Consider the following 19,357-nt stretch of genomic DNA (forward strand, 5'->3'; position numbering starts at 1 on the left):
GTTAGTGGATCTTTCGGTGAATGGAATATAAGCAGTGCCAATGATTCATCTTGTAAATGATGAGCGTGCACCGATTCACCTTGTGTTCTTCTACTTTAAATTTCATTTTAATTATTATAATGCCATCCTTTTATTTTAATTCGTTAGTGAAATTTTAATACTATACACTATGGTCACAAAAAGAGTTCATCATTCCACATGTCGTGATTCATGAGTTATACAAACAAATTCAGAATCTTCTTTGTCAAATGAGCTGCGAGTCACATAAATGATAAACACTATATTGCTTTGCTTCTTTGATTCTTTTTTAATTTATATCACTACATGTGTTCTGTATATAATCCCATCCCTTGTCCACATCTTAACCAAAAAATACATAATTAAGTACTCTTGTTTATTGCCTCCATTCATTGCTAATGGCATGTAGTAGCAGGCCAATATCCAGGTTGATTGATTATAGATTTACATGAAATTAAAACAAATTAATTGACACAGAGACGCAAGTTCTATTTGAATAATTAAGGGTTAAACTCAATTTGGCCAATAAATAAGAACAAATTTGCACACGATTCCCTGAAAGTAAAAGGGTTCTGCTTAATTTCCAGAGGGTTAAGAAGGCCTTAAGAGATGTTACAAGGCCCTGTGCTAATTCCCAGTGGGAAATGCTTGAAAGGAACAGAGATAATTCTTTTCAAACAGCAAGGCTGCTTACCATACGATATCATATAGGAGTTAAAAGGTCATAGCATATTCCTTGCAATTTTATGCAGGTTCAGTTTATCCAGCAGATAAGCCAAAGAGAATAATGAAATGAATAGACGCAAATTTATCAAGAACAGTTACTATGAATTCTAACTGCAAAAGATGCTTAATTGGGATACCTATATAAGTCCTGTATAGTTATTCTAATTAACTATTATAACCAACAATACCAGAGGTGTTAGTTCTTATTTTTATTTGGAGAATGACATCATCCCCACTGAGAACAACAGTTGGCCTGGTGGCCTCACTATCAGTAGATCCATAAACAGTCACACACTTTGAACAAAAGAGATAATTCCAAATTCTAAGATGAGTTAGATGCCATTCATATCCGTCTAATCATGCTCACAGCTTACTTCATAATCACACAAAAAGCTTCTCACAGAGTCAATATATAGCATCACAACCTCATATAGGAAAAAAAAGAAAAAAAGAATCAGCCCTAAAAGATTTGTGCTCCACTGGCTTTATTAGGCACAATATATATCCTTGTCACTTTCACACACGCATGGTTTCTTTCATCTTAGACTGTTTGAAATCACAAGTCAAAAAAGTATATATAAGAATTATTTTTTGTTCTTTGGGATATATTAGCCAAGAATTTACAAAAGCCATGTCACAGCCTAAGCCGCCTTTAAACTATACAATTCGCCACTTCTGGAAAAGGTTGCAGCCTATGTATTCCATATCTCTCATCACCCATTTAAGTCTAAGTAAGTGACCATCAACCATTGATAAAGCTGAAGTCACCTTGAGATTCCTGACTTGGATAAACAAAGGGATAAATAAAAAGACTAAACTATACCATTCGAATCTTTAGAAGAAAGCAGCAAATGTTTTATCAATTTAGTCATTAGAAGATAATTATCATCATTACAAGCTTTTGGAGTCAAATTGTGATAATTACTTTCTAAAAGCTAAATTGACAGAACATGTATTTGTCAAAGCTCAAATGATAATGTGTACTTAACGACATTAACTTATTACCTACACTTGTCTAGTTTTTTTTTGCCAGTATTCACCTACACTTTGAAAATCTGGTCCTCCATTTCTTTGGATTCCACATGAGTCTCACCACTCTTTTGAATGAGAGAACCGTCTCCTTCAGCATCAAAGCTAGCATGGACACTGTATAAGACATAGACAAGCACTGCAAAAGCCGAGAAGTATCCGAACCGAACATAGGACGGCCGGTCGAGAGAGCCTAGCAGGAACACATTCAGAAATATGGAGACAGAGGGAATCCATGGCATGAGTGGTACACCCCAGAATTCAGGCTTGCGTGCTTGGGGGACCATGCAGTAGAAAATGTTCAATATTGCAATGGTAATCACACCACAAGCAATGAGCAATCCTAATTTGGCCCTCCCAGATGGTACAAATTTCCAAATGAGGGTGAACATGAGAGAAGTGAAGGACAATGAACAGAGGAAGGACAATGTAGGCCATGGATTTGTTGTGCCAGAAACCACATATCGTCTATAGATCACAGCATTTGCCACCATGTAAAAAACGAAGAGTGTTCCAATGGACACCAAGTTCAGAAGGACATTGAGATCAGTGAAAAGGGCAATCGCAGCTGTTAAGATCCCTGAAAAGCAGATTATGTGCGAATATATGAGAAAATCTGTGACTCCTGAATGCTCAGTTATGTAATTCAAACTATACCATTCAATGGCCTAGGGAGAGAAAAGAAGAGGAAAAGGAATTTCTAGCAAAGAGGTATGCGGGAAGTCAAAAATGTGCAAAGAGCATAAAGATCATGACAAAAACACATCATTCGAGGCCAACTTTAATTTAGTAGCAGCTAGATGAAGAGGAGCTATAAGGTCATCAGCATCATCAGTCAGTAGTTCCAAATTCCGATCAAGAGGAATATTTAACTCGCACAAAAGTGGCGGTAGAACCAATACAAACCACTAATTCCCCGCATGTGAGATTCTTTATTGTTCATCTAAACGGATTTTAAAGTAGGGTGACATATTCGGCAGACCACTTTTCCACCTATAAACCATTATTATTATAGATTAGAGCTTAGTCTTTCCAAGCTACGCAGCTATACATTTAATCTAGTTGTCACCGTCCTTGCATCTATATCCAGAAGAAAACAACACTGAAAAGTGTTTTTGTTAGGTGTTCACAATCAGACTTTTTAACAAAACGAGGCTGTAAAGACTGTTGGGCATCCTTCTGTAATTAACACACCCTTGCTGAATATCGTATTATGGAAATTATGTTTTCCATAATAAGTACTGTGAGGAGGACCATCCCACAGAGTATTGGCATGTGATATCCATCCATATGAGATAAGCACTAGCAAGAGGCACCAGCATTTAACAGACTCTGAATACAATGTTTAATTAGAAGCACAGGTGATTAAAAATACTCCCAGCCCCGCCTCCCCTAAAAAGGGCAAAAGGGTAAATTCATACGTGAGAGTAAGTTGCATTCATGTTCATATTGAACAAGTATCAATTCTGTGCACTTACGTGAAGATTATGCCGAAGACTACACACTCTTGAAGAAGGAAATAAATGTAATACAGCAATATAATGTATCAATTATTTAATTTGAGGGGGCAACCTATGCGGTTAAATGTCTGATAGACGTGGAGTTTTGTAAGACCAGCTTAATCTCTCGCCTCTACCATGAGATTCTTAATTCTAACTCTTTAGAACAACCATCAGAAATCACATAAAGGCTGCTGACATGAAATGAAAAAATACCCACAAAAAAGGGATAAGTATCAGCATCATTATCAATTTCGACAGGAGGAACCATGATATATAATATCTGTTGACATTTAATGACAAAACCTTGGTCTTATCACTACCAACAAACTCAAAACCAAACAACTTCACTTGATCACGCACAATGAGAAAGATCGTCCAAAGTGGGTCCCACTTGATCACAATATCAAGAACCATCTGCAAACATCAATGGCCAAATTGGCCACTAAGCGCAATCGCGAAGCACAAAGCTGGTTCTAAGCACGATTTATCATAAAGGGAACCCATAAGCATAGAGTAGTATTTGAAAACTCCTCAACCGATCAAACATTTAATAGTGGGTATAGGTAACTTGTGGGCAACGTACAAGAAAAGCGGAAGCGTTGACAGGCGTTGAGGTCTTCGGGTGGACCCTGGCGAACCATGGAGGGACCACGTTGGACCGTCCGATCACGCACATGTACCGAGCCTGGCCCAGCATCGCCACCAGCAACGACGTCAAGATCCCGAAGCTCGCTCCCAGACCTATCACCTTCGAAACCCATCCCCATCCGTCCGATTTCCCACTGAACGCCGCCGAAAACGGCGCTTCTGGATCGATCTGCGTTCGGATCCGGATCAGACCAGATTGTGATTCGGATCATCCATGAAATATATTTTAAAAAGCAGATGTGATTCTGAAAAACTCGACTTGACTCGCTTAAAAGTAGGACAAAAGTAAAACTAACAAATAGCTTAATTGGCTTTTTTATTTTCAAAGAACTAAACCTGATAAAGGCAAGATTATTATATTCCATAACCGAATACTGAAAGTACAAATTATTTTTTATTTGTCAAGCAAGTACAAATATTTCAAGTACGAAATACATTTCTTCAAAATTTTACTGAAGGGTGAATATAAAGAGTTCGAATATTAATGTGTGAGTAGTATAAATTTTAAGGCAAAAAATAATAAAAGCTGGGGATGTATACGAAATAATAATTTATTCTAAAAATTAGTGATAATAATTACCATATCGTAAGGAAGGAGTTTGGACATTGAAGCGGCCATTAAACAGTAGAGAATGGTGACGATGACGACCGATCCTGATACGCCGATGGGGATATCTTTGACGGGGTTCTGGACTTCTTCGGCCATAGTCGAAACGGCGTCGTATCCTATGTAGCTCAGGTAAACCATGGCTGCCCCCTGGAACACGCCCGAAGCTCCGTGCGGCAAAAACCCGGGTGGATTTTCCGGGTTAGCCGGCTCCGTAAAGTTCTTCCAGCTTCCTCTCCAAAAGCCCATTAGGATCACAAATGCTATGAACAGAATGTGCAGCGCCGTCAACACCATGTTCACTACTGAACTCTCCCTCGTGCTGAACAACCAATCATCACAAAATCAAAATCGAATCAAATCAATCAATCAAACTCTTATAGGAAGATGATGATGAGGCCTAGGAGCTTCATTGTGCTATAATTGTATACTTATGTACTGTATTTATTGCGTTGTTAATACGTGATATTTTGGCGATAGGAATTCTATACCTGTAGCAGATAATGAGGGTGATGAGTAAAACGACGGCCACCGCGACGATGTCGATCTCGTTGAAGCCTTCCGGAAGGGAGTGAACCGTGAACCTCCATTTCGCGGTGGAGACGCCGATCGCTGTGCCGAAATAGGCTGTTAATCCTCGGGAAACAGCGGCATTTGACAGCACATAGTCCATCACGAGGTTCGCACCGGTAATAAATGCAGCGAACTCGCCTGTCGGAATAAACGAACGGAAATTTTTAAAATCAGAGGATCATATCTTATTATCATCACAAGGATTGACTATTCAAGAGCTTATGAGCGTTAAGGTAACGGTGATAATGACTGATGAACGAACCAAAGGTGACGCGGAGGTAGCTGAAGGCGCCTCCGGCAACAGGCATATCAACGGCGAACTCAGTGTAGCAGAAAGCGGAGAGGAGGGAACAGAGGCCGGCAATGGCGTAAGAGAGAACAACGGCGGGTCCGGCATAAAGACGGCTGGCGCGGCCGGTGGTGACGAACACTCCGGCACCGACCATGCCACCGATTCCAAGGCCGACCAAGTCATACCACCGGAGGGTCTTGCGCATGTCAGAGCCGGAGCGAGCTCGTACACAACTCATCTCTTCGTAAGAAGTAGAGAGGGAAAGAGCTCGTCGAGCGAGCCGAGTCGGAGTGTGAGAGAGGGCTTGGAGGTAGGCTAGGAAGCTGGAGAATGATGAGCCGTGGCTCGCCATTACGCCCCTCGGTCGCTTTCTGCGTTGGTTATGGAGGAAGAAGAAGACGACGCTGAGGATGATGCTGATTGCTGAGGATGGGCAGCCTCTAACTCCAGTTATAAAGGCTGCGCATAATACAAAAATAAATAAATAAATATTTCTAATATACTCTTCCGATAGTCTCTTGTTAATTATTTTATTTTACTTTATTTTTTATATATCGGCCAAAATCCGTGCTTGTAAATTTTATTCATTGACCTAGTGCTTTCTGAGTATCAATTACTAAAATATTACCTTCGATCCTTAATATAAGACTTTATTTGACTTTTATATTGGTCCTAAATATAATATCTCAATCCATTTTGACTCTCATATTTACTCAATTTTTTTCAAGATAATCCTTTTAATAGTTATAGTTTTAGCCAACATACTTAATTAATAAGGATATTTTAAGAAAGACGACACCTATTTATTACAAATAACCAACTTAACTTTTTTACTTAATTTTCTCAAATTAGTCAACTTGCTCTTATAATTAGAACTGGAGGTAGTATTAATATACATTTTATGCATAAAAACATATCAGTCTTTAAAATTAATAGAATTTCTAAATAATAAATTTTCATAAATTTTTTCTGTTGAATTCTATTTTATTTTATTTTTATAAATTACTCTATTCATTTCTTAATACATGACACCTTATAAGTTTTTTATTAGTCTTCAATCTAAAATACTTTCTACATTGGCAAAAAAAACATAAAATACTTTATAAAAATTAGTGAAAATATAGGATGAAAAGAAATAACACTTTTCCAGAGGGTTTGAATTAATTCTCACCACTTAAAGTCTTAAACTTGCTTAGGATGATCACATGATGCACATTGTTTCGATCAAATTTTACCTTTTTACTGTCAAATCAAATATTAAATATTAAATGAAAGTGCAATGAGATGATTTCGTAAAACACTGGTGAATTAATTAAGATTTATAATTTTGTATACGTGAACGCAAAGGAAAAGTGTTTTCTTATACCCTTTATTGTTTTCTATTTTTAAGTAAAACTCTAAATACCACGATTCTCAAAGCATATAACATGCCCAGGAATACACGAAAGGGAAGAGAACATTTATTACAAAGACTTTTTAATTTTCAGAAAAAGGTTGAGAATTCCATAGCGGCTGAATAAACAAAACGGTGGCACGTGGAACCTTGCGCAGAGACGCGGATGTACAAACTACAAGGGAGAAATTAGGTATTTCCATGTGAAAATGTAACGCGTAAATTTTGATGAGAAAAATGGAATGAAATCAATAAATTGAAATTTTGGCCAAAATAAATAAATAAATTGAAATAGGTGCTTAAATTTTAAAATTTCATTGGATTATAAGGCCCCGGTGAAGTGCCATTGAGTCGAAATACTCTTGTCATCAATTAATAATAATTTGATATGATTTAGATGAGGTCTTATTTTTTTCACATATTTATTAATTAACTTAATTTATAGGTATTTATTTATATATTGATAAATTAAAATTTTATAAATAATATGATTTGTTATGAATTTTATATATCTGTTTAACATAATTTCCTTGACTTAAGTTTAAAATCAATTATATAAGATCTGACCAGTAATGAGTACTCATAGATTCAAAGGGGCTCAGCCTAAATACCAAGGCTATAAAAATTACCATGTCGGAGTTTTATGATTTACTCTGTGAAATTAGGCATAGAATGTATTGAGGCAATTAATTATATCTCAAATACTTCTCTAGTCCTAAATATAAAATCTTTGTATATACTAGTATAAGAATCTTATATTTAGGACTGGAGGAGTAATATAGTTCCAATGATAATTGTCAGACTTGACCATACTGTATACTAACTATTCCTCTGGTTCTATTTATAAATCACTTCTAACATGTTTCACACAGATCAAGAAAAACTTTAAACTTTATTAAATCTCATTCAAAATTCAACAACTTTCCAACTTTATCCTTATTTGATATACATTATACCTCGTATAAACAAAGTCAATACAATAATAAATGAAGTGTAAAATTGTACATTCATACAAAAAAATTTCTTTCAATACCTTATAAATAATACTAAAGAACACCTTCTTTCTTTGCCCTATAAATAGGACCAGAAGAGTATATAATGTCACTCCCACTTGCCCTTCACTCCACCTAATACTAATTTCAGTACTTAATACTACCTCCAGTATTTAATATAAGACCTTGTTTGACTTTTATTTTTGTCCTAAATATAAGACTCTAATCTACTTTGTCTCTCATATTTATCCATTTTTTTCAAGATAGTCCTTTAATAACGATAGTTCTAGATAACAAACTTGATTCATAAGGATATTATAGGAAAACAACATCTATTCATTACAAATAACTAATTTAACTAAGTTTCGTAATTTCTCCAAATTGGTCAACTGGGTCTTATAATTAGGATCAGAAGTAATATAAGATTTGGATAGCTAATTTAGAAAGGTTAAGAAAATTAGTTAAATTAGTTATTTTTCATAAATATCTATTGGTCTTTCTGAGCTATGTATTAGATGATTGGAATTATTCTTTGATAGGCAATCCTTACAATTAATAAGGATATTTTGAAGGGAGAAAAAAAGAGAGAGAAACAAAGTGATCTAAAATATTATATTTAGCTCTTCTTAGGCAGTATTAAATATAAGATTTTTTTTAATTAATTTAAAAAAAATCTTCAAAAAGAACGTAAATTTGGTTACTTATAATTAATATATAAAGAATTGGTGATTTTTTCAAAAATAAACCTATCATTTCATGATGAAAATTTAATGAGCAGATTATAGGAAAAAATTTAATTTTTTTGCCAAAGGAGAAAATTTAACATGGGAGACTAGGAATAATGCGGCTTTATTATATTTATAATAATCAAGCCTAAAGTTGAGTTGATGAGTATATCTTTATGTTTAGGATTAAAATAAATATACAAAATAACTAAAGCTAATGTTATGATGGTATGTTTAGTTTGGTATATAACTTGACTAAGATCCTGTTCATTCTATATAATTAACTTGATTATTATTCATCATAAGCTCATAGTACATCCTAATTAATCCTTTGTTAGTACTCTCAGATATGAGAATTTTTATTAATAATGATCGCACCTGGGCCCAATACGAGGAAGAAGAAGACGCTAATAATAAAAGACAACGGGGACAAAAAAATTGAATAAGCGGTGCGTCTTTCTATACATACAAAGCTGAATATAACTATATAAAAAAACATGAGAGAAAATAAATAACGAATATTAAGATGACATGTGAACCTTATATATAAAATTAATATTTTTTTAAAAAAAAGGGAAGCGTGGGAAGGAAGGAAGGAAAGAAGGAAATTAAAGGAGGGAGAGCGTTAGGTTTTGAAACAAACAAACAAACGAAAACGCACATTGTGCGCACCTAATTGCATCGGTCTCAGAGATCGAATCGCAGGCCATGTGCCTCCCTCCCCCTCTCAATTCCCATGCATCCTTCTATAAATAAGTTGGGAAAATTATAATCACGCTCAAAAAAAAAATTGCTCATATTTTTTTGTTTTATTTATAAGTCATTTTTAACATATTTTACGCAGATTAAGAAAAATCTTAACCTTCATTAATTCTTATTTAAAATTCAATAACTTTCTAACTTTATCTCTATTTAATATATATTATACCCCATGTAAATAAAGTCAACACAGTAATAAATGAAAGGTAAAATTATACATTCATATAAAAAATTTCTTTTAGTACCCTATAAATAAGACCAAAAAATGTTTTCTCTTTCTGCCCTATAAATAGAGCCAGATGAGTAAGTCTCAAAAATAACTAAGCAGCTATTATTTGTTATTTTTAAATTCATTATTGCAGACTCATCTATTGTCACTCAGACTTTTTAATAATTATATTTTTTACTTAAAACTTCATGACAACTTGCCCTAATAAGTCCTTTGAATGTGTGTGGAAGGAAGAATCTCATATTACTCCTCCGGTCCTTAATATAAGACCCATTTAACTAATTTGATTAGATTAAGGAAGTTAGGTAAGTTAGTTAATTATAAAAAAAGTGACACATTTTTCCTAAAACACCATAATCATCTTTTTTAATACCTCATCTCCTTCTTCTATTTGATTATAGTTGAGGGAGTGTCTATAGGGGTAATTTAGAGAAAATTGATAAATATGAGAAATGGGTCTTATATTTAGGACCAAAACCAACTCAAGAATTGGGTCCTATATTAAAGACCGGAGGAGTATTTTATTTGAGTTTATCATAGTTCAAGTGCATGTATAAATATTATCTCGGCTTGTTAATATAAAAGCTTGTTGAATATTCCATTTAATTTTAAAAATAAAGTCTTAATTTGTTTTGTTTATCATATTTATCCATATTTTTTTAAAGTAGTCCTTATAATAGTTACACATGTTGAAAGATTTTTATCAAATAGCAGTTCTAATATACACATAATTAATAAGAGATTAAAAAGGAGTGAAATCACTCGCATAACAATGGACTACTGGAGAAAAATGAAGATACACGCATTTGAAATCTGGCAATCTACTTCTTGTTTTGATTAATGATCATTTTACTACCTTCAAAATGGTCTTCAGTTTTCAAGCACTATCTTTCTCTTCTGTGTTTTGGATATTAGTTATATTTATTTTTCATTTAAGTAAAAGTCCACCTTCAGCCTTATGGCACCAACACTGTTGTCATTTTAAAAAAAAAATCCAAACATTAAAATAACAATAACTGACACACACAAAAATTATTTGAGACTAATAATATCAGAGTTAGAAAAGTAAAAAATATTTTATGAAGCGATTAAAGCAAAACTTTACTCAAAAGGCTAAAGATAAAAAAAAAATTAATTTATTAATTTTGATATGAAAAAAGTTGATTATACGAGCACCACTGTGCTCTTGGAGATATATATATATATATATATATATATATATATATATAAGTCACCTAGATCTCATTTTTACATATAAAAAATACTCCTCTGTTTTTTAATATAAGACCTATTTAATTATTTTGATTAGATTAAAGAAGTTAAGTAAATTAGTTGATTAAAAAAAATATGACATGTTTTTCTTAAAACACTATAATCATCTTTCTCTCTTATACTTGATTATGGTTGAGAGAGATCCATAAGGATAATTTAGAAAAAATTCATAAATATGAGAAATAAGTCTTATATTTAAGACTAAAATCAACTCAATAATTAGATTTTATATTAAGAACCAGAGGAGTACATTAAATTGATAAATTTCTTCATTCTTGTTCTTTTTTTGGCTGTTGAAAAAAATGTATTGTATATTTTTTCTGACATATTTTTTATTGTACTCAATAGTAATAAAGAAAAATGTATTGTATATTTTTTACTTATATAATCCTCTGGTTCTTAATATAAGACCTAATTGTTGAGTTAATTTTAATTCTAAATATAAGATCTATTTTCCATATTTACCAGTTTTTTCCTAAATTACCCCTATGAATACTCCGTCAACCATAATCAAGCACAAGAGGGAAGATGATATTAAGAAAGATGATTATAATATTTTAGAAAAAAAATATTATATTTTTATAATTAACTAACTTATTTAATTTTTTAATATAATTAAATTACTTAAATATATTTTATATTTAAACGGAAGAGTGTATATATATATATATATACTCCTCCGGTCCTTATTATAAGACCCAATTTGACTTTTTATTTGGTCCTAATTATAAGACCCAATCCATTTTGTCTCTTATATTTATGCATTTTTTCCAAGATAATCCTTCTAATAATGATAGTTTTAGCCAATATACTTAATTAGCAAGGATATTTTAGGAATGACAACACTTATTTATTATAAATAACCAACTTAACTTACTTCCTTAATCTCCTCAAATAAGTTAATTGGGTCTTATAATTAGGACCGGAGGAGTATGAATAGAATGGTATTATTTTTATTTTGGGGTTTGGGTCACGGGCAGCAGGTGAATGAATGTGGGTGACTAGGAAGGGGATGGAAGGGATAGCGAGAACTGGGAAACGTTACGTTATTGACTTTTCCTGGCTTTAAACTCGATGCGCTTTTATGACACGTGGCATGCATCTCGCCTCTTCCTCTCGCTATCTGACATCCTTAACCGTTTCAAGCATTTTCGTGTTCGTTTTTTAAGCTGATACGCATCTTCGAACTTTATGTGAACTTCTTTATTTCTCTGAAATTATAATAACATTTTTTTTATTAATCGGCAGGCGATCTCTTAAATCATTTTTTTAACATAACTATCTAATTTCCACTTTTGCTAATTACTGTAATTTATAAAAAAAATGCGTGAGTGTAACTTTTGTATAGGATCGGAAGCAGCAATTTAGTAAAATTATTAACTTTTTCTAGCAATTTAGTGATCTAACCTTCTTCGCTTTGCCCCATACTTAGCTCCCTCGGTTCATCCATAGTCCCGAATTATAAGAATTACGGCACTCACTTGATATTTATGTCACAATTAATTTTAAATTAATAATTGTTTTATTTCAAATAAAAATAACATCAATGTTTGGATAAATTAAATAATGATTTTAGAATCTTCTACCCTCCCAAAACTAATGTTGCTGGATTAAAAAGAAAATATTACTCTTTTTTAAATTTAAATATAAAAGTTATTTTCTAGTGTAAATTTTAGAATTGGAGGAGGATTACTTAGAGGTGTTTGAATAAGCCAAAACACTTTTAAAAAGTATTTTTACATAAATCGTGATTAAAAATATTTTTACATACTTTATATATTACTCTTTTTTGGATTTAAATATAAAACTCATTTTATAGTGTAAATTACATTACAAAATATATTTTATATTTAGAACTGGAGGAGTACTACTTACAGGTGTTTGGATAAGCCAAAACACTTTTAAAAAGTATTTTTACATAAATCAAGATAAAAATTTTTTTACACACTTTATATATCGTTAAAATCACTTTCAAAATTATAGTTTTATTTTCACCCAAGCACTCCATGGAAGATAACATACCTATATAAAATCATATTATATAATATTATACTACCTCTTGTTATTGATATAAGAGTTAGTTTGACTTTCAATTTGCTTATAAATATAAAATCTAAATTCACTTTGTTTCTCATATTTATCTATTTTTCTAAAACAACTCTTATAGTAATTGTACATGTTAAATATTCAATTAATTGGTACTTCTAACTAATATGATAATTAGCAAAGATATTTTAAAAAAATCAGCTCATATTTATTATAAATAATAAATTTAATAAATTTTTTTAATCTACTTAAATTAGTTAATTAATTTTAATAGAAATAATATTTTATATATGCAGAGCGGATAAAACCGAGAAAGGTCAAAATTGTCAGGGGAATGGGTTCCCATTCTCATGCCGAACCTCTCATCTAATCCATACGCTACTCTACTATTCACACACACTCCTTGTTCCCATTTTAAGCTATCCAAAACTTTTTTTTTTTTTGCCAGCTATCCAAAACAATTAAAGATGGTTGATCTTTATCTTCCTCATTGTATACGGACAACCATAAACGATGGAAGGTTTCTTTTTTTTTTTGTAATATAATAAGAGTGTGCACAATAATTAATAATTAAGATAAAGTAGCATTTAACATCCTGATATTATTTTTCTAATGCATATAATATTTGACTCTTATTTACGTTGCAATCAATACCTTGATGTTATTTTCTTGTCAATCAAACACCTTAATGTTATTTTTCTAGTATATTTTAATATTATTTATAATGTACTCAGGTCAAAAAAATATTATTTACAGTGTATTCAGTACTCTAAACCGTAAAACTAGCTTAACTACTTAACTAACATAATAGACACTGTCTTCATATTTATCATCATTTAATAGGGCATCTCACGTGAGAAATATAAGAATGGTTGGTTCTTAATTTTTAATGCTGCATCTAACCCATTTTATAAGCTTTAATTTTTTTTTTTGCAAGTGTCTAGTCCTTTTTATAAACACATTTTAGATATGCATTTAATTAATTATCTGTCTCTTTTATAAGTTTTTAATTTAACTCATTCTCTCTAACACTCATATTTTGGATAAATAAAGGTAAGATACTCAAAATCAAACAGGTCAAAACAGTAAGTTAAGGGTCAGTAAATCAGATTAGAGTCAATCAAAGAGTCAAACTAGTGAGAAATTAAAAGAATTAAAAAATAATTTAAATTTTCATCATATCATCTAAGGACTAAATATTAATTCAATATTTTGAATTACAAACAAAATAATCATATACTCATAATTTCTTTCCAACCTTCTATTTTGACCAATTGACATCATAGTATCATATTAAAAAAATCAATATACATTAATCCTAGCCAAACATCAAAATAGATATATGATAACAAAATATTCCTACCTACAGTCCATTAATTATTAAACTAATAATTATCATAGCTTAAGAAAAAATAAAAAGCTTTTAGCTCAAAATATTTATTAAAAAAAATTTTTAGCTCAAAATGTTTTTTTTTTTTTTAAAACCAACTGGGTTACATTGGATCACCCCCCAAGTCGAATTTTCTCGGTTCATAGTGGTCAACCAAACCGGACAGTAACTGGTACATCAGTTTTCAGTCCAATTTTCAATACATTGAATAAAAGTGCTTTGAGAAAGTAAGTCACGTTTTTAGATTGGAGGAATACTTATTAAGGATATTTAAAAAAATCTTATTAACCACAACTTAAAAATTTAAAAGTATGTTATATTTTTAAGGAAAAATGACACAAAAATATTCATGAATTTCAAAATCTCCAAATAGTTGATTATATAAGCAAAATTTCAATTTAGGTATATATGACCTAATTGAAATTTGTAAATTTGTTGAAATGACCATATTGTCTTTTATTTTTTTTTTAAATATTAGGTACCCTCACTGGTCACCAGAGCTTTGGGACGGATGACTGTCAAAGTGCAAGTGGATAGCCGTCACTGAAGCTCCAGCAACTTTTCTTTTTTGGGACTTTTAGGATTTCAGTAACACGGTTAATAAGTTCTTTAACATTATTAACAAGTTTGATGTAGCAATTAACAATAAGTTTTTTAGAAAATTTAAAAAGTGGTATTTTTACAATTTTAATAACACGATTAACAAGTTTTATAGTGCTATTAAAAAATTCGATATAGCAGTTAGTGATAGGTTTTTTGAGAAATTCAAAAAGTGGTATTTTTATAATCTGGTTAAGAAATCATGTAATGATATTATTAACTTTGATAATATCATTAACAACTTTAATAACAGTCATATAATGATATTAACAACTTTTATAATCATAGTGAATGCCTAATAGATAAAAAATTTTGACAACCCTCATAAGGAGCTAACATTAAAAACATTAACTTTCATAGGGAAATTTTGTTAATAACGCTATGAGAGTTGTTAATATTGTTATATAACTTATTAACCACGATACTCATTATAAAAATCGCTTGCCGCCAGAACTCCAACAACTTGTCGTCGATTGGCTGCCAAAGCTCCTGTGACGGCTGCCCACCTGAGCTCATGTAGTTGGCACCAGAACTAGAGCTTCGACGACTGACCAGCTAGTAAGGGGCCTAGGTTCTTTTTTTTTAAAGGGCGATATGGTTATTTTAACAAATTTACAAATCCTAATTTCGGTACTTATACCTGGACCAGAATTTTGCATATTTAAATAGCTATTTGGGGATTTTAAAATTTAAAAATCATTTTTTGTCATCTTTCCTACTTTTAAATATACTTTGTGACCAAGAATACCTATTAAACCGAAAAAGTGAACAAATTTTATTGGAAAATGCAAAATCTAATGTGCAATGGGGAAATCAAAGTTGAAGGGCTGTCCTTTTCATTTTGACCACCTGCTTCCTACACGCCGCCCTCTTCATTACCAAACGTGGCCGCATTTAATTAATAAATAAATGTTTCTCTTATCATATTTATAAGACATTTTTAATATATTTCTTATAAATATAGTTATACTTTTTTTTTTTAAAATAATCATTCACACACTTAATCTTTGAGAGCTCACCATGGTGAGAGCAAATTTGGCAAACTCAACATGTCATACTTATCCTTAATGGGCCTTGATACAGCTACTGTAGAATTAAAATTTTTTATAATGTTAGTTGAGTTTAGTGAAAAGAGGTTTTGGTGTATATGTTGAATTTCGGCGTATGAGTTTAGTGAAGTTCCTTATAACGTGATAAACTAAAATTTAAATTTTCAGTAAGAGATGTGTTTATATTTAGTATTTAATAGTGTCTCGAGTATGACTGTATTCAATAAGAAGTTACCTATATATAGCCAAAAAAAAATTCAATATTTAAGAAATTAATTAGATTATTTGAATAAATATAGTGAAAGGGACAAATGAAATGGAGACAGGGTGTGGTAGACAAAAAGAAGGCGGGGCATTTGATTCAACTGGCACCATGACAGGTTCACATTACTCCTCTCTATCTCACTTAAAATCATATAAATTTTACCTACCTGAAAAATATTAGGCATGATATGCTCACAAATATTTCTTAAATCATTTTTAACCGATTCATTAAAATTAAGATCAGTTAATTAAAGTAATAAAATTGTGTGAAATATACATTGCTTTTCATTTGTATTCCTAATAAACAAATACTGTTTTTAAATACTCTCATATTACATGGCTTCCTTATAATAAAAAATATCAATATAGAAGAGTGAAGGGAGTTTTAATTAATTTATCCAAGTATTTATTTCAATATGCATAAATAGTTATCCATATATCTGTCCCAAATAATTAAAGTAGATTTTGATTGATGTGCATGCTCCTACAAAAAACAATGGGTTCTTTAAATACTTGCTAATCACGTCAGATAAAAATGCAAGTTACGTGGCTTGAAATGGATGGAGTTGAGTATTGGAAATTACAATGCTATATGTATATTGTGTATTTGAATTCAATTAATCCTAAGATTTTAATTCTTTATATAGGATCATGTGCTTAAAGCCGTTTTCAAAATTCAAAAATTTTGTTTTCCCAAGAGTCCAAGTATATATACTTTCGGAGAATTAAAATAAAGTCCATGTAACGGACACATTTACAAGAAATAATAATAGGTTTCAACTACTTACTTGTTATTGAATTTTTTTTTTTTAATAAACATTTTCCTTCATTGGGACCTTGTTCCGGTTCTTCCTTGTGTTTTTTTATGTTCCTTTTTTAAATAAAGTGTACTACCTCGGGTCCTTAATATAAGACCCCGTTTGACTTTTTGTTTGGTTCTAATTATAAGACCCAAATCCATTTTATCTCTCATATTTATGTATTTTTTTCCAAAATAGTCCTTCTAATAATGATAGTTTTAGCCAATACACTTAATTAGCAAGGATATTTTAGGAATGATAACACTTATTTATTACAAATAACTAACTTAACTTACTTCCTTAATCTCTTCAAATTAGTCAACTGGGTCTTATAATTAGGACCGGAGGTAGTATTTTCTATCTTTTATGTGTAAAAATGGTTAGAATCCAAAATTACATCAACTTGTTTCCTTCAATCCTTCATGGATTTCTTTCTTTTTTTAAAAAATTAATTATTATGGCACTTGTGCTTGACGTGTTTCACCACACCATTACGGAATTGAAAATTGAATTAGGCCACTTTTTGTCGTGTAAATTTTGTAGGTACCCACCAGACAAATTAGCTTGTATCACACTTTCTCTTCAAGCTGGACTCCATGATAAATCCGTCATAAGTCAATTGTTATTAAATTTTTTTTCTTATAATGATAAATAGTATACGCAAATTCATCATTCATTTCATTTCTTTTTTTTTTTAAATTTTGAGAATTGAATTGATTGATTAAAACCGACTAAGCTAATTGATAAAGGAGTGTTGTGAATGCATGGTGGTAAGTAAGAATTGTATTTAGATATATTGATAATGGAAAACATAAACAAATAAATTCAATACAATTTTTCTATTAGATATGCAGTATAATAATTTATTTACTGGCAAAAAAATAATTAATTTATTTATAAAAATGTATATACTCCTCCGGTCCTTAATATAAGACTCATTTAACTTATTTGATTAGATTAAAGAAATTAGGTAAGATAGTTAATTATAAGAAAAGTGACACATTTTTCCTAAAATCTCATAATCATCTTTTTTAATACCCCATCTCCCTCTTCTATTTGATTATGGTTGAGGGAGTATTTATAGGGGTAATTTAGAGAAAATTGATAAATATGAGAAATGGGTCTTATATTTAGGACCAAAACCAACTCAAGAATTGGGTCTTATATTAAAGACCGGAGGAGTATCTACCTCTCAGGTCAACTAGAGCGTTGGTCCAATGCCATGAATAACATAGAAAAGAGGGAAAGGACCACAATGGCCCAAATGACAAGGGCCCTAATATTGTTCATATCAATTAAGTGGGCCTACTTTGCCGACCCAAACAGTGGATTTCCGCGTCAATAATTACTCATTCACCCAAACAAAAATAAAAGCTATGCATTGTGATTTATGACTGAAGTTATTTATTACGTTGGTCCTGGTAAAATAACCGTTTCGGTCCTCAAATGTAATACTCCCTGAATAGTCAGACCTAATTAACCAATTTAAATAGATTAAAGATCCTAGTTAAAATGGTTAATATAATATGTCTTTTTCTAAAAAACACCCGTAGTATTTTTTGTAGTTCCTTTTCTTTCTCTTCTACTTGGTTATTATTTGGAAAATATCAATATTGTTGATTTGGAAAAAAAATTAATAAACATGTAAAATAGGTCTTCCGTATAGAACTAACATTAACTTCCTTATTAGGTCTTACAATAAGAACCAGAAAAGTAAGTGTGATTAATAATTACGCTTTCCTTTTTTTTTTTATAAGATTCAAATTTTTTAATCCTTCTATGATTTTTTTTTTTGTAAAGTTCACTATGACATTGTCCGAGCATTAAATGCTTTTTTATTAATTTTAATCCTAATTAATTTTTGTCATACATTTTCTTTTATAATTTTTTTTCTTATTATTACTCTCTCTTGTTTTTCCAATGTAAATGAGGGCATATATGAAGAAGATATATTTTTTATATATTTATTATTTTTCACTGACGTGATTCGATTATTTATATCTTAAAACGAGGGATGAAAAAATTATGAGGAGTTAAATCAATTGAAATATGCTGTAAATTTATAATTTAAGTTCTCAAGCGCACAGGTATGCACGCACATACATGAGCTCCGCTTAAGGATTTCGTTTTGGCCAAAATATAAATTTTCATTCTCTCCCATCTGTTATATTAAATTTTTCTTTTTCGTGATACCTACTAATTGAAGCATTTTTATTCTTATGTATTAAATATTAATCGTTAAATGGTAGGATTTTTATTTTTTTTAAAATAACTAACTTATTTACCTTTTTTATTTTATAAATTAATTAAAATAACTTTATATTTAGGACTCGAGAGAATAAAAAATAATGAGAATAAAGTGTTTAAATACTTTGACAGTGTCAACGAATAAGCCCCTGGCACTTGCAACTTTTTTTGACTCTTATATACTTTAAAAATTTTA

At 31.0% G+C, this 19,357-nt stretch overlaps 1 protein-coding gene across 1 annotated transcript; it reads right to left on the minus strand.

Annotated features, from left to right (window-relative positions):
- Positions 1-1,577: 1,577 nt before the first annotated feature.
- On the minus strand, positions 1,578-5,763 carry LOC114741971 (cationic amino acid transporter 7, chloroplastic-like). Its single transcript, XM_028930216.1, has 6 exons — positions 5,366-5,763; positions 5,022-5,241; positions 4,504-4,852; positions 3,859-4,092; position 2,968; positions 1,578-2,353 (listed from the first exon to the last, which is right to left on the minus strand). The coding sequence occupies exons 1-6, from the start codon at positions 5,745-5,747 to the stop codon at positions 1,785-1,787; spliced, it is 1,755 nt and encodes a 584-aa protein (XP_028786049.1). The 5' UTR covers positions 5,748-5,763; the 3' UTR covers positions 1,578-1,784.
- Positions 5,764-19,357: the final 13,594 nt, after the last annotated feature.

This window comes from Neltuma alba, unplaced genomic scaffold, assembly GCF_004799145.2.
Source record: "Neltuma alba isolate B1F8T4 unplaced genomic scaffold, ASM479914v2 tig00003589_pilon, whole genome shotgun sequence".
Lineage (NCBI taxonomy): Eukaryota > Viridiplantae > Streptophyta > Magnoliopsida > Fabales > Fabaceae > Neltuma > Neltuma alba.

Bases quoted from the DNA above. Each gene is read 5' to 3' on its own strand.
- LOC114741971 (XM_028930216.1), bottom strand. From the start codon at position 5,747: ATGGCGAGCCACGGCTCATCATTCTCCAGCTTCCTAGCCTACCTCCAA. The intron at 4,853-5,021 runs GTATAGAATTCC...TTGGTTGTTCAG, and splicing joins ACCCTCATTATCTGCTACAG to CACGAGGGAGAGTTCAGTAG. The intron at 4,093-4,503 runs GTAATTATTATC...ATCCGAACGCAG, and splicing joins AACTCCTTCCTTACGATATG to ATCGATCCAGAAGCGCCGTT.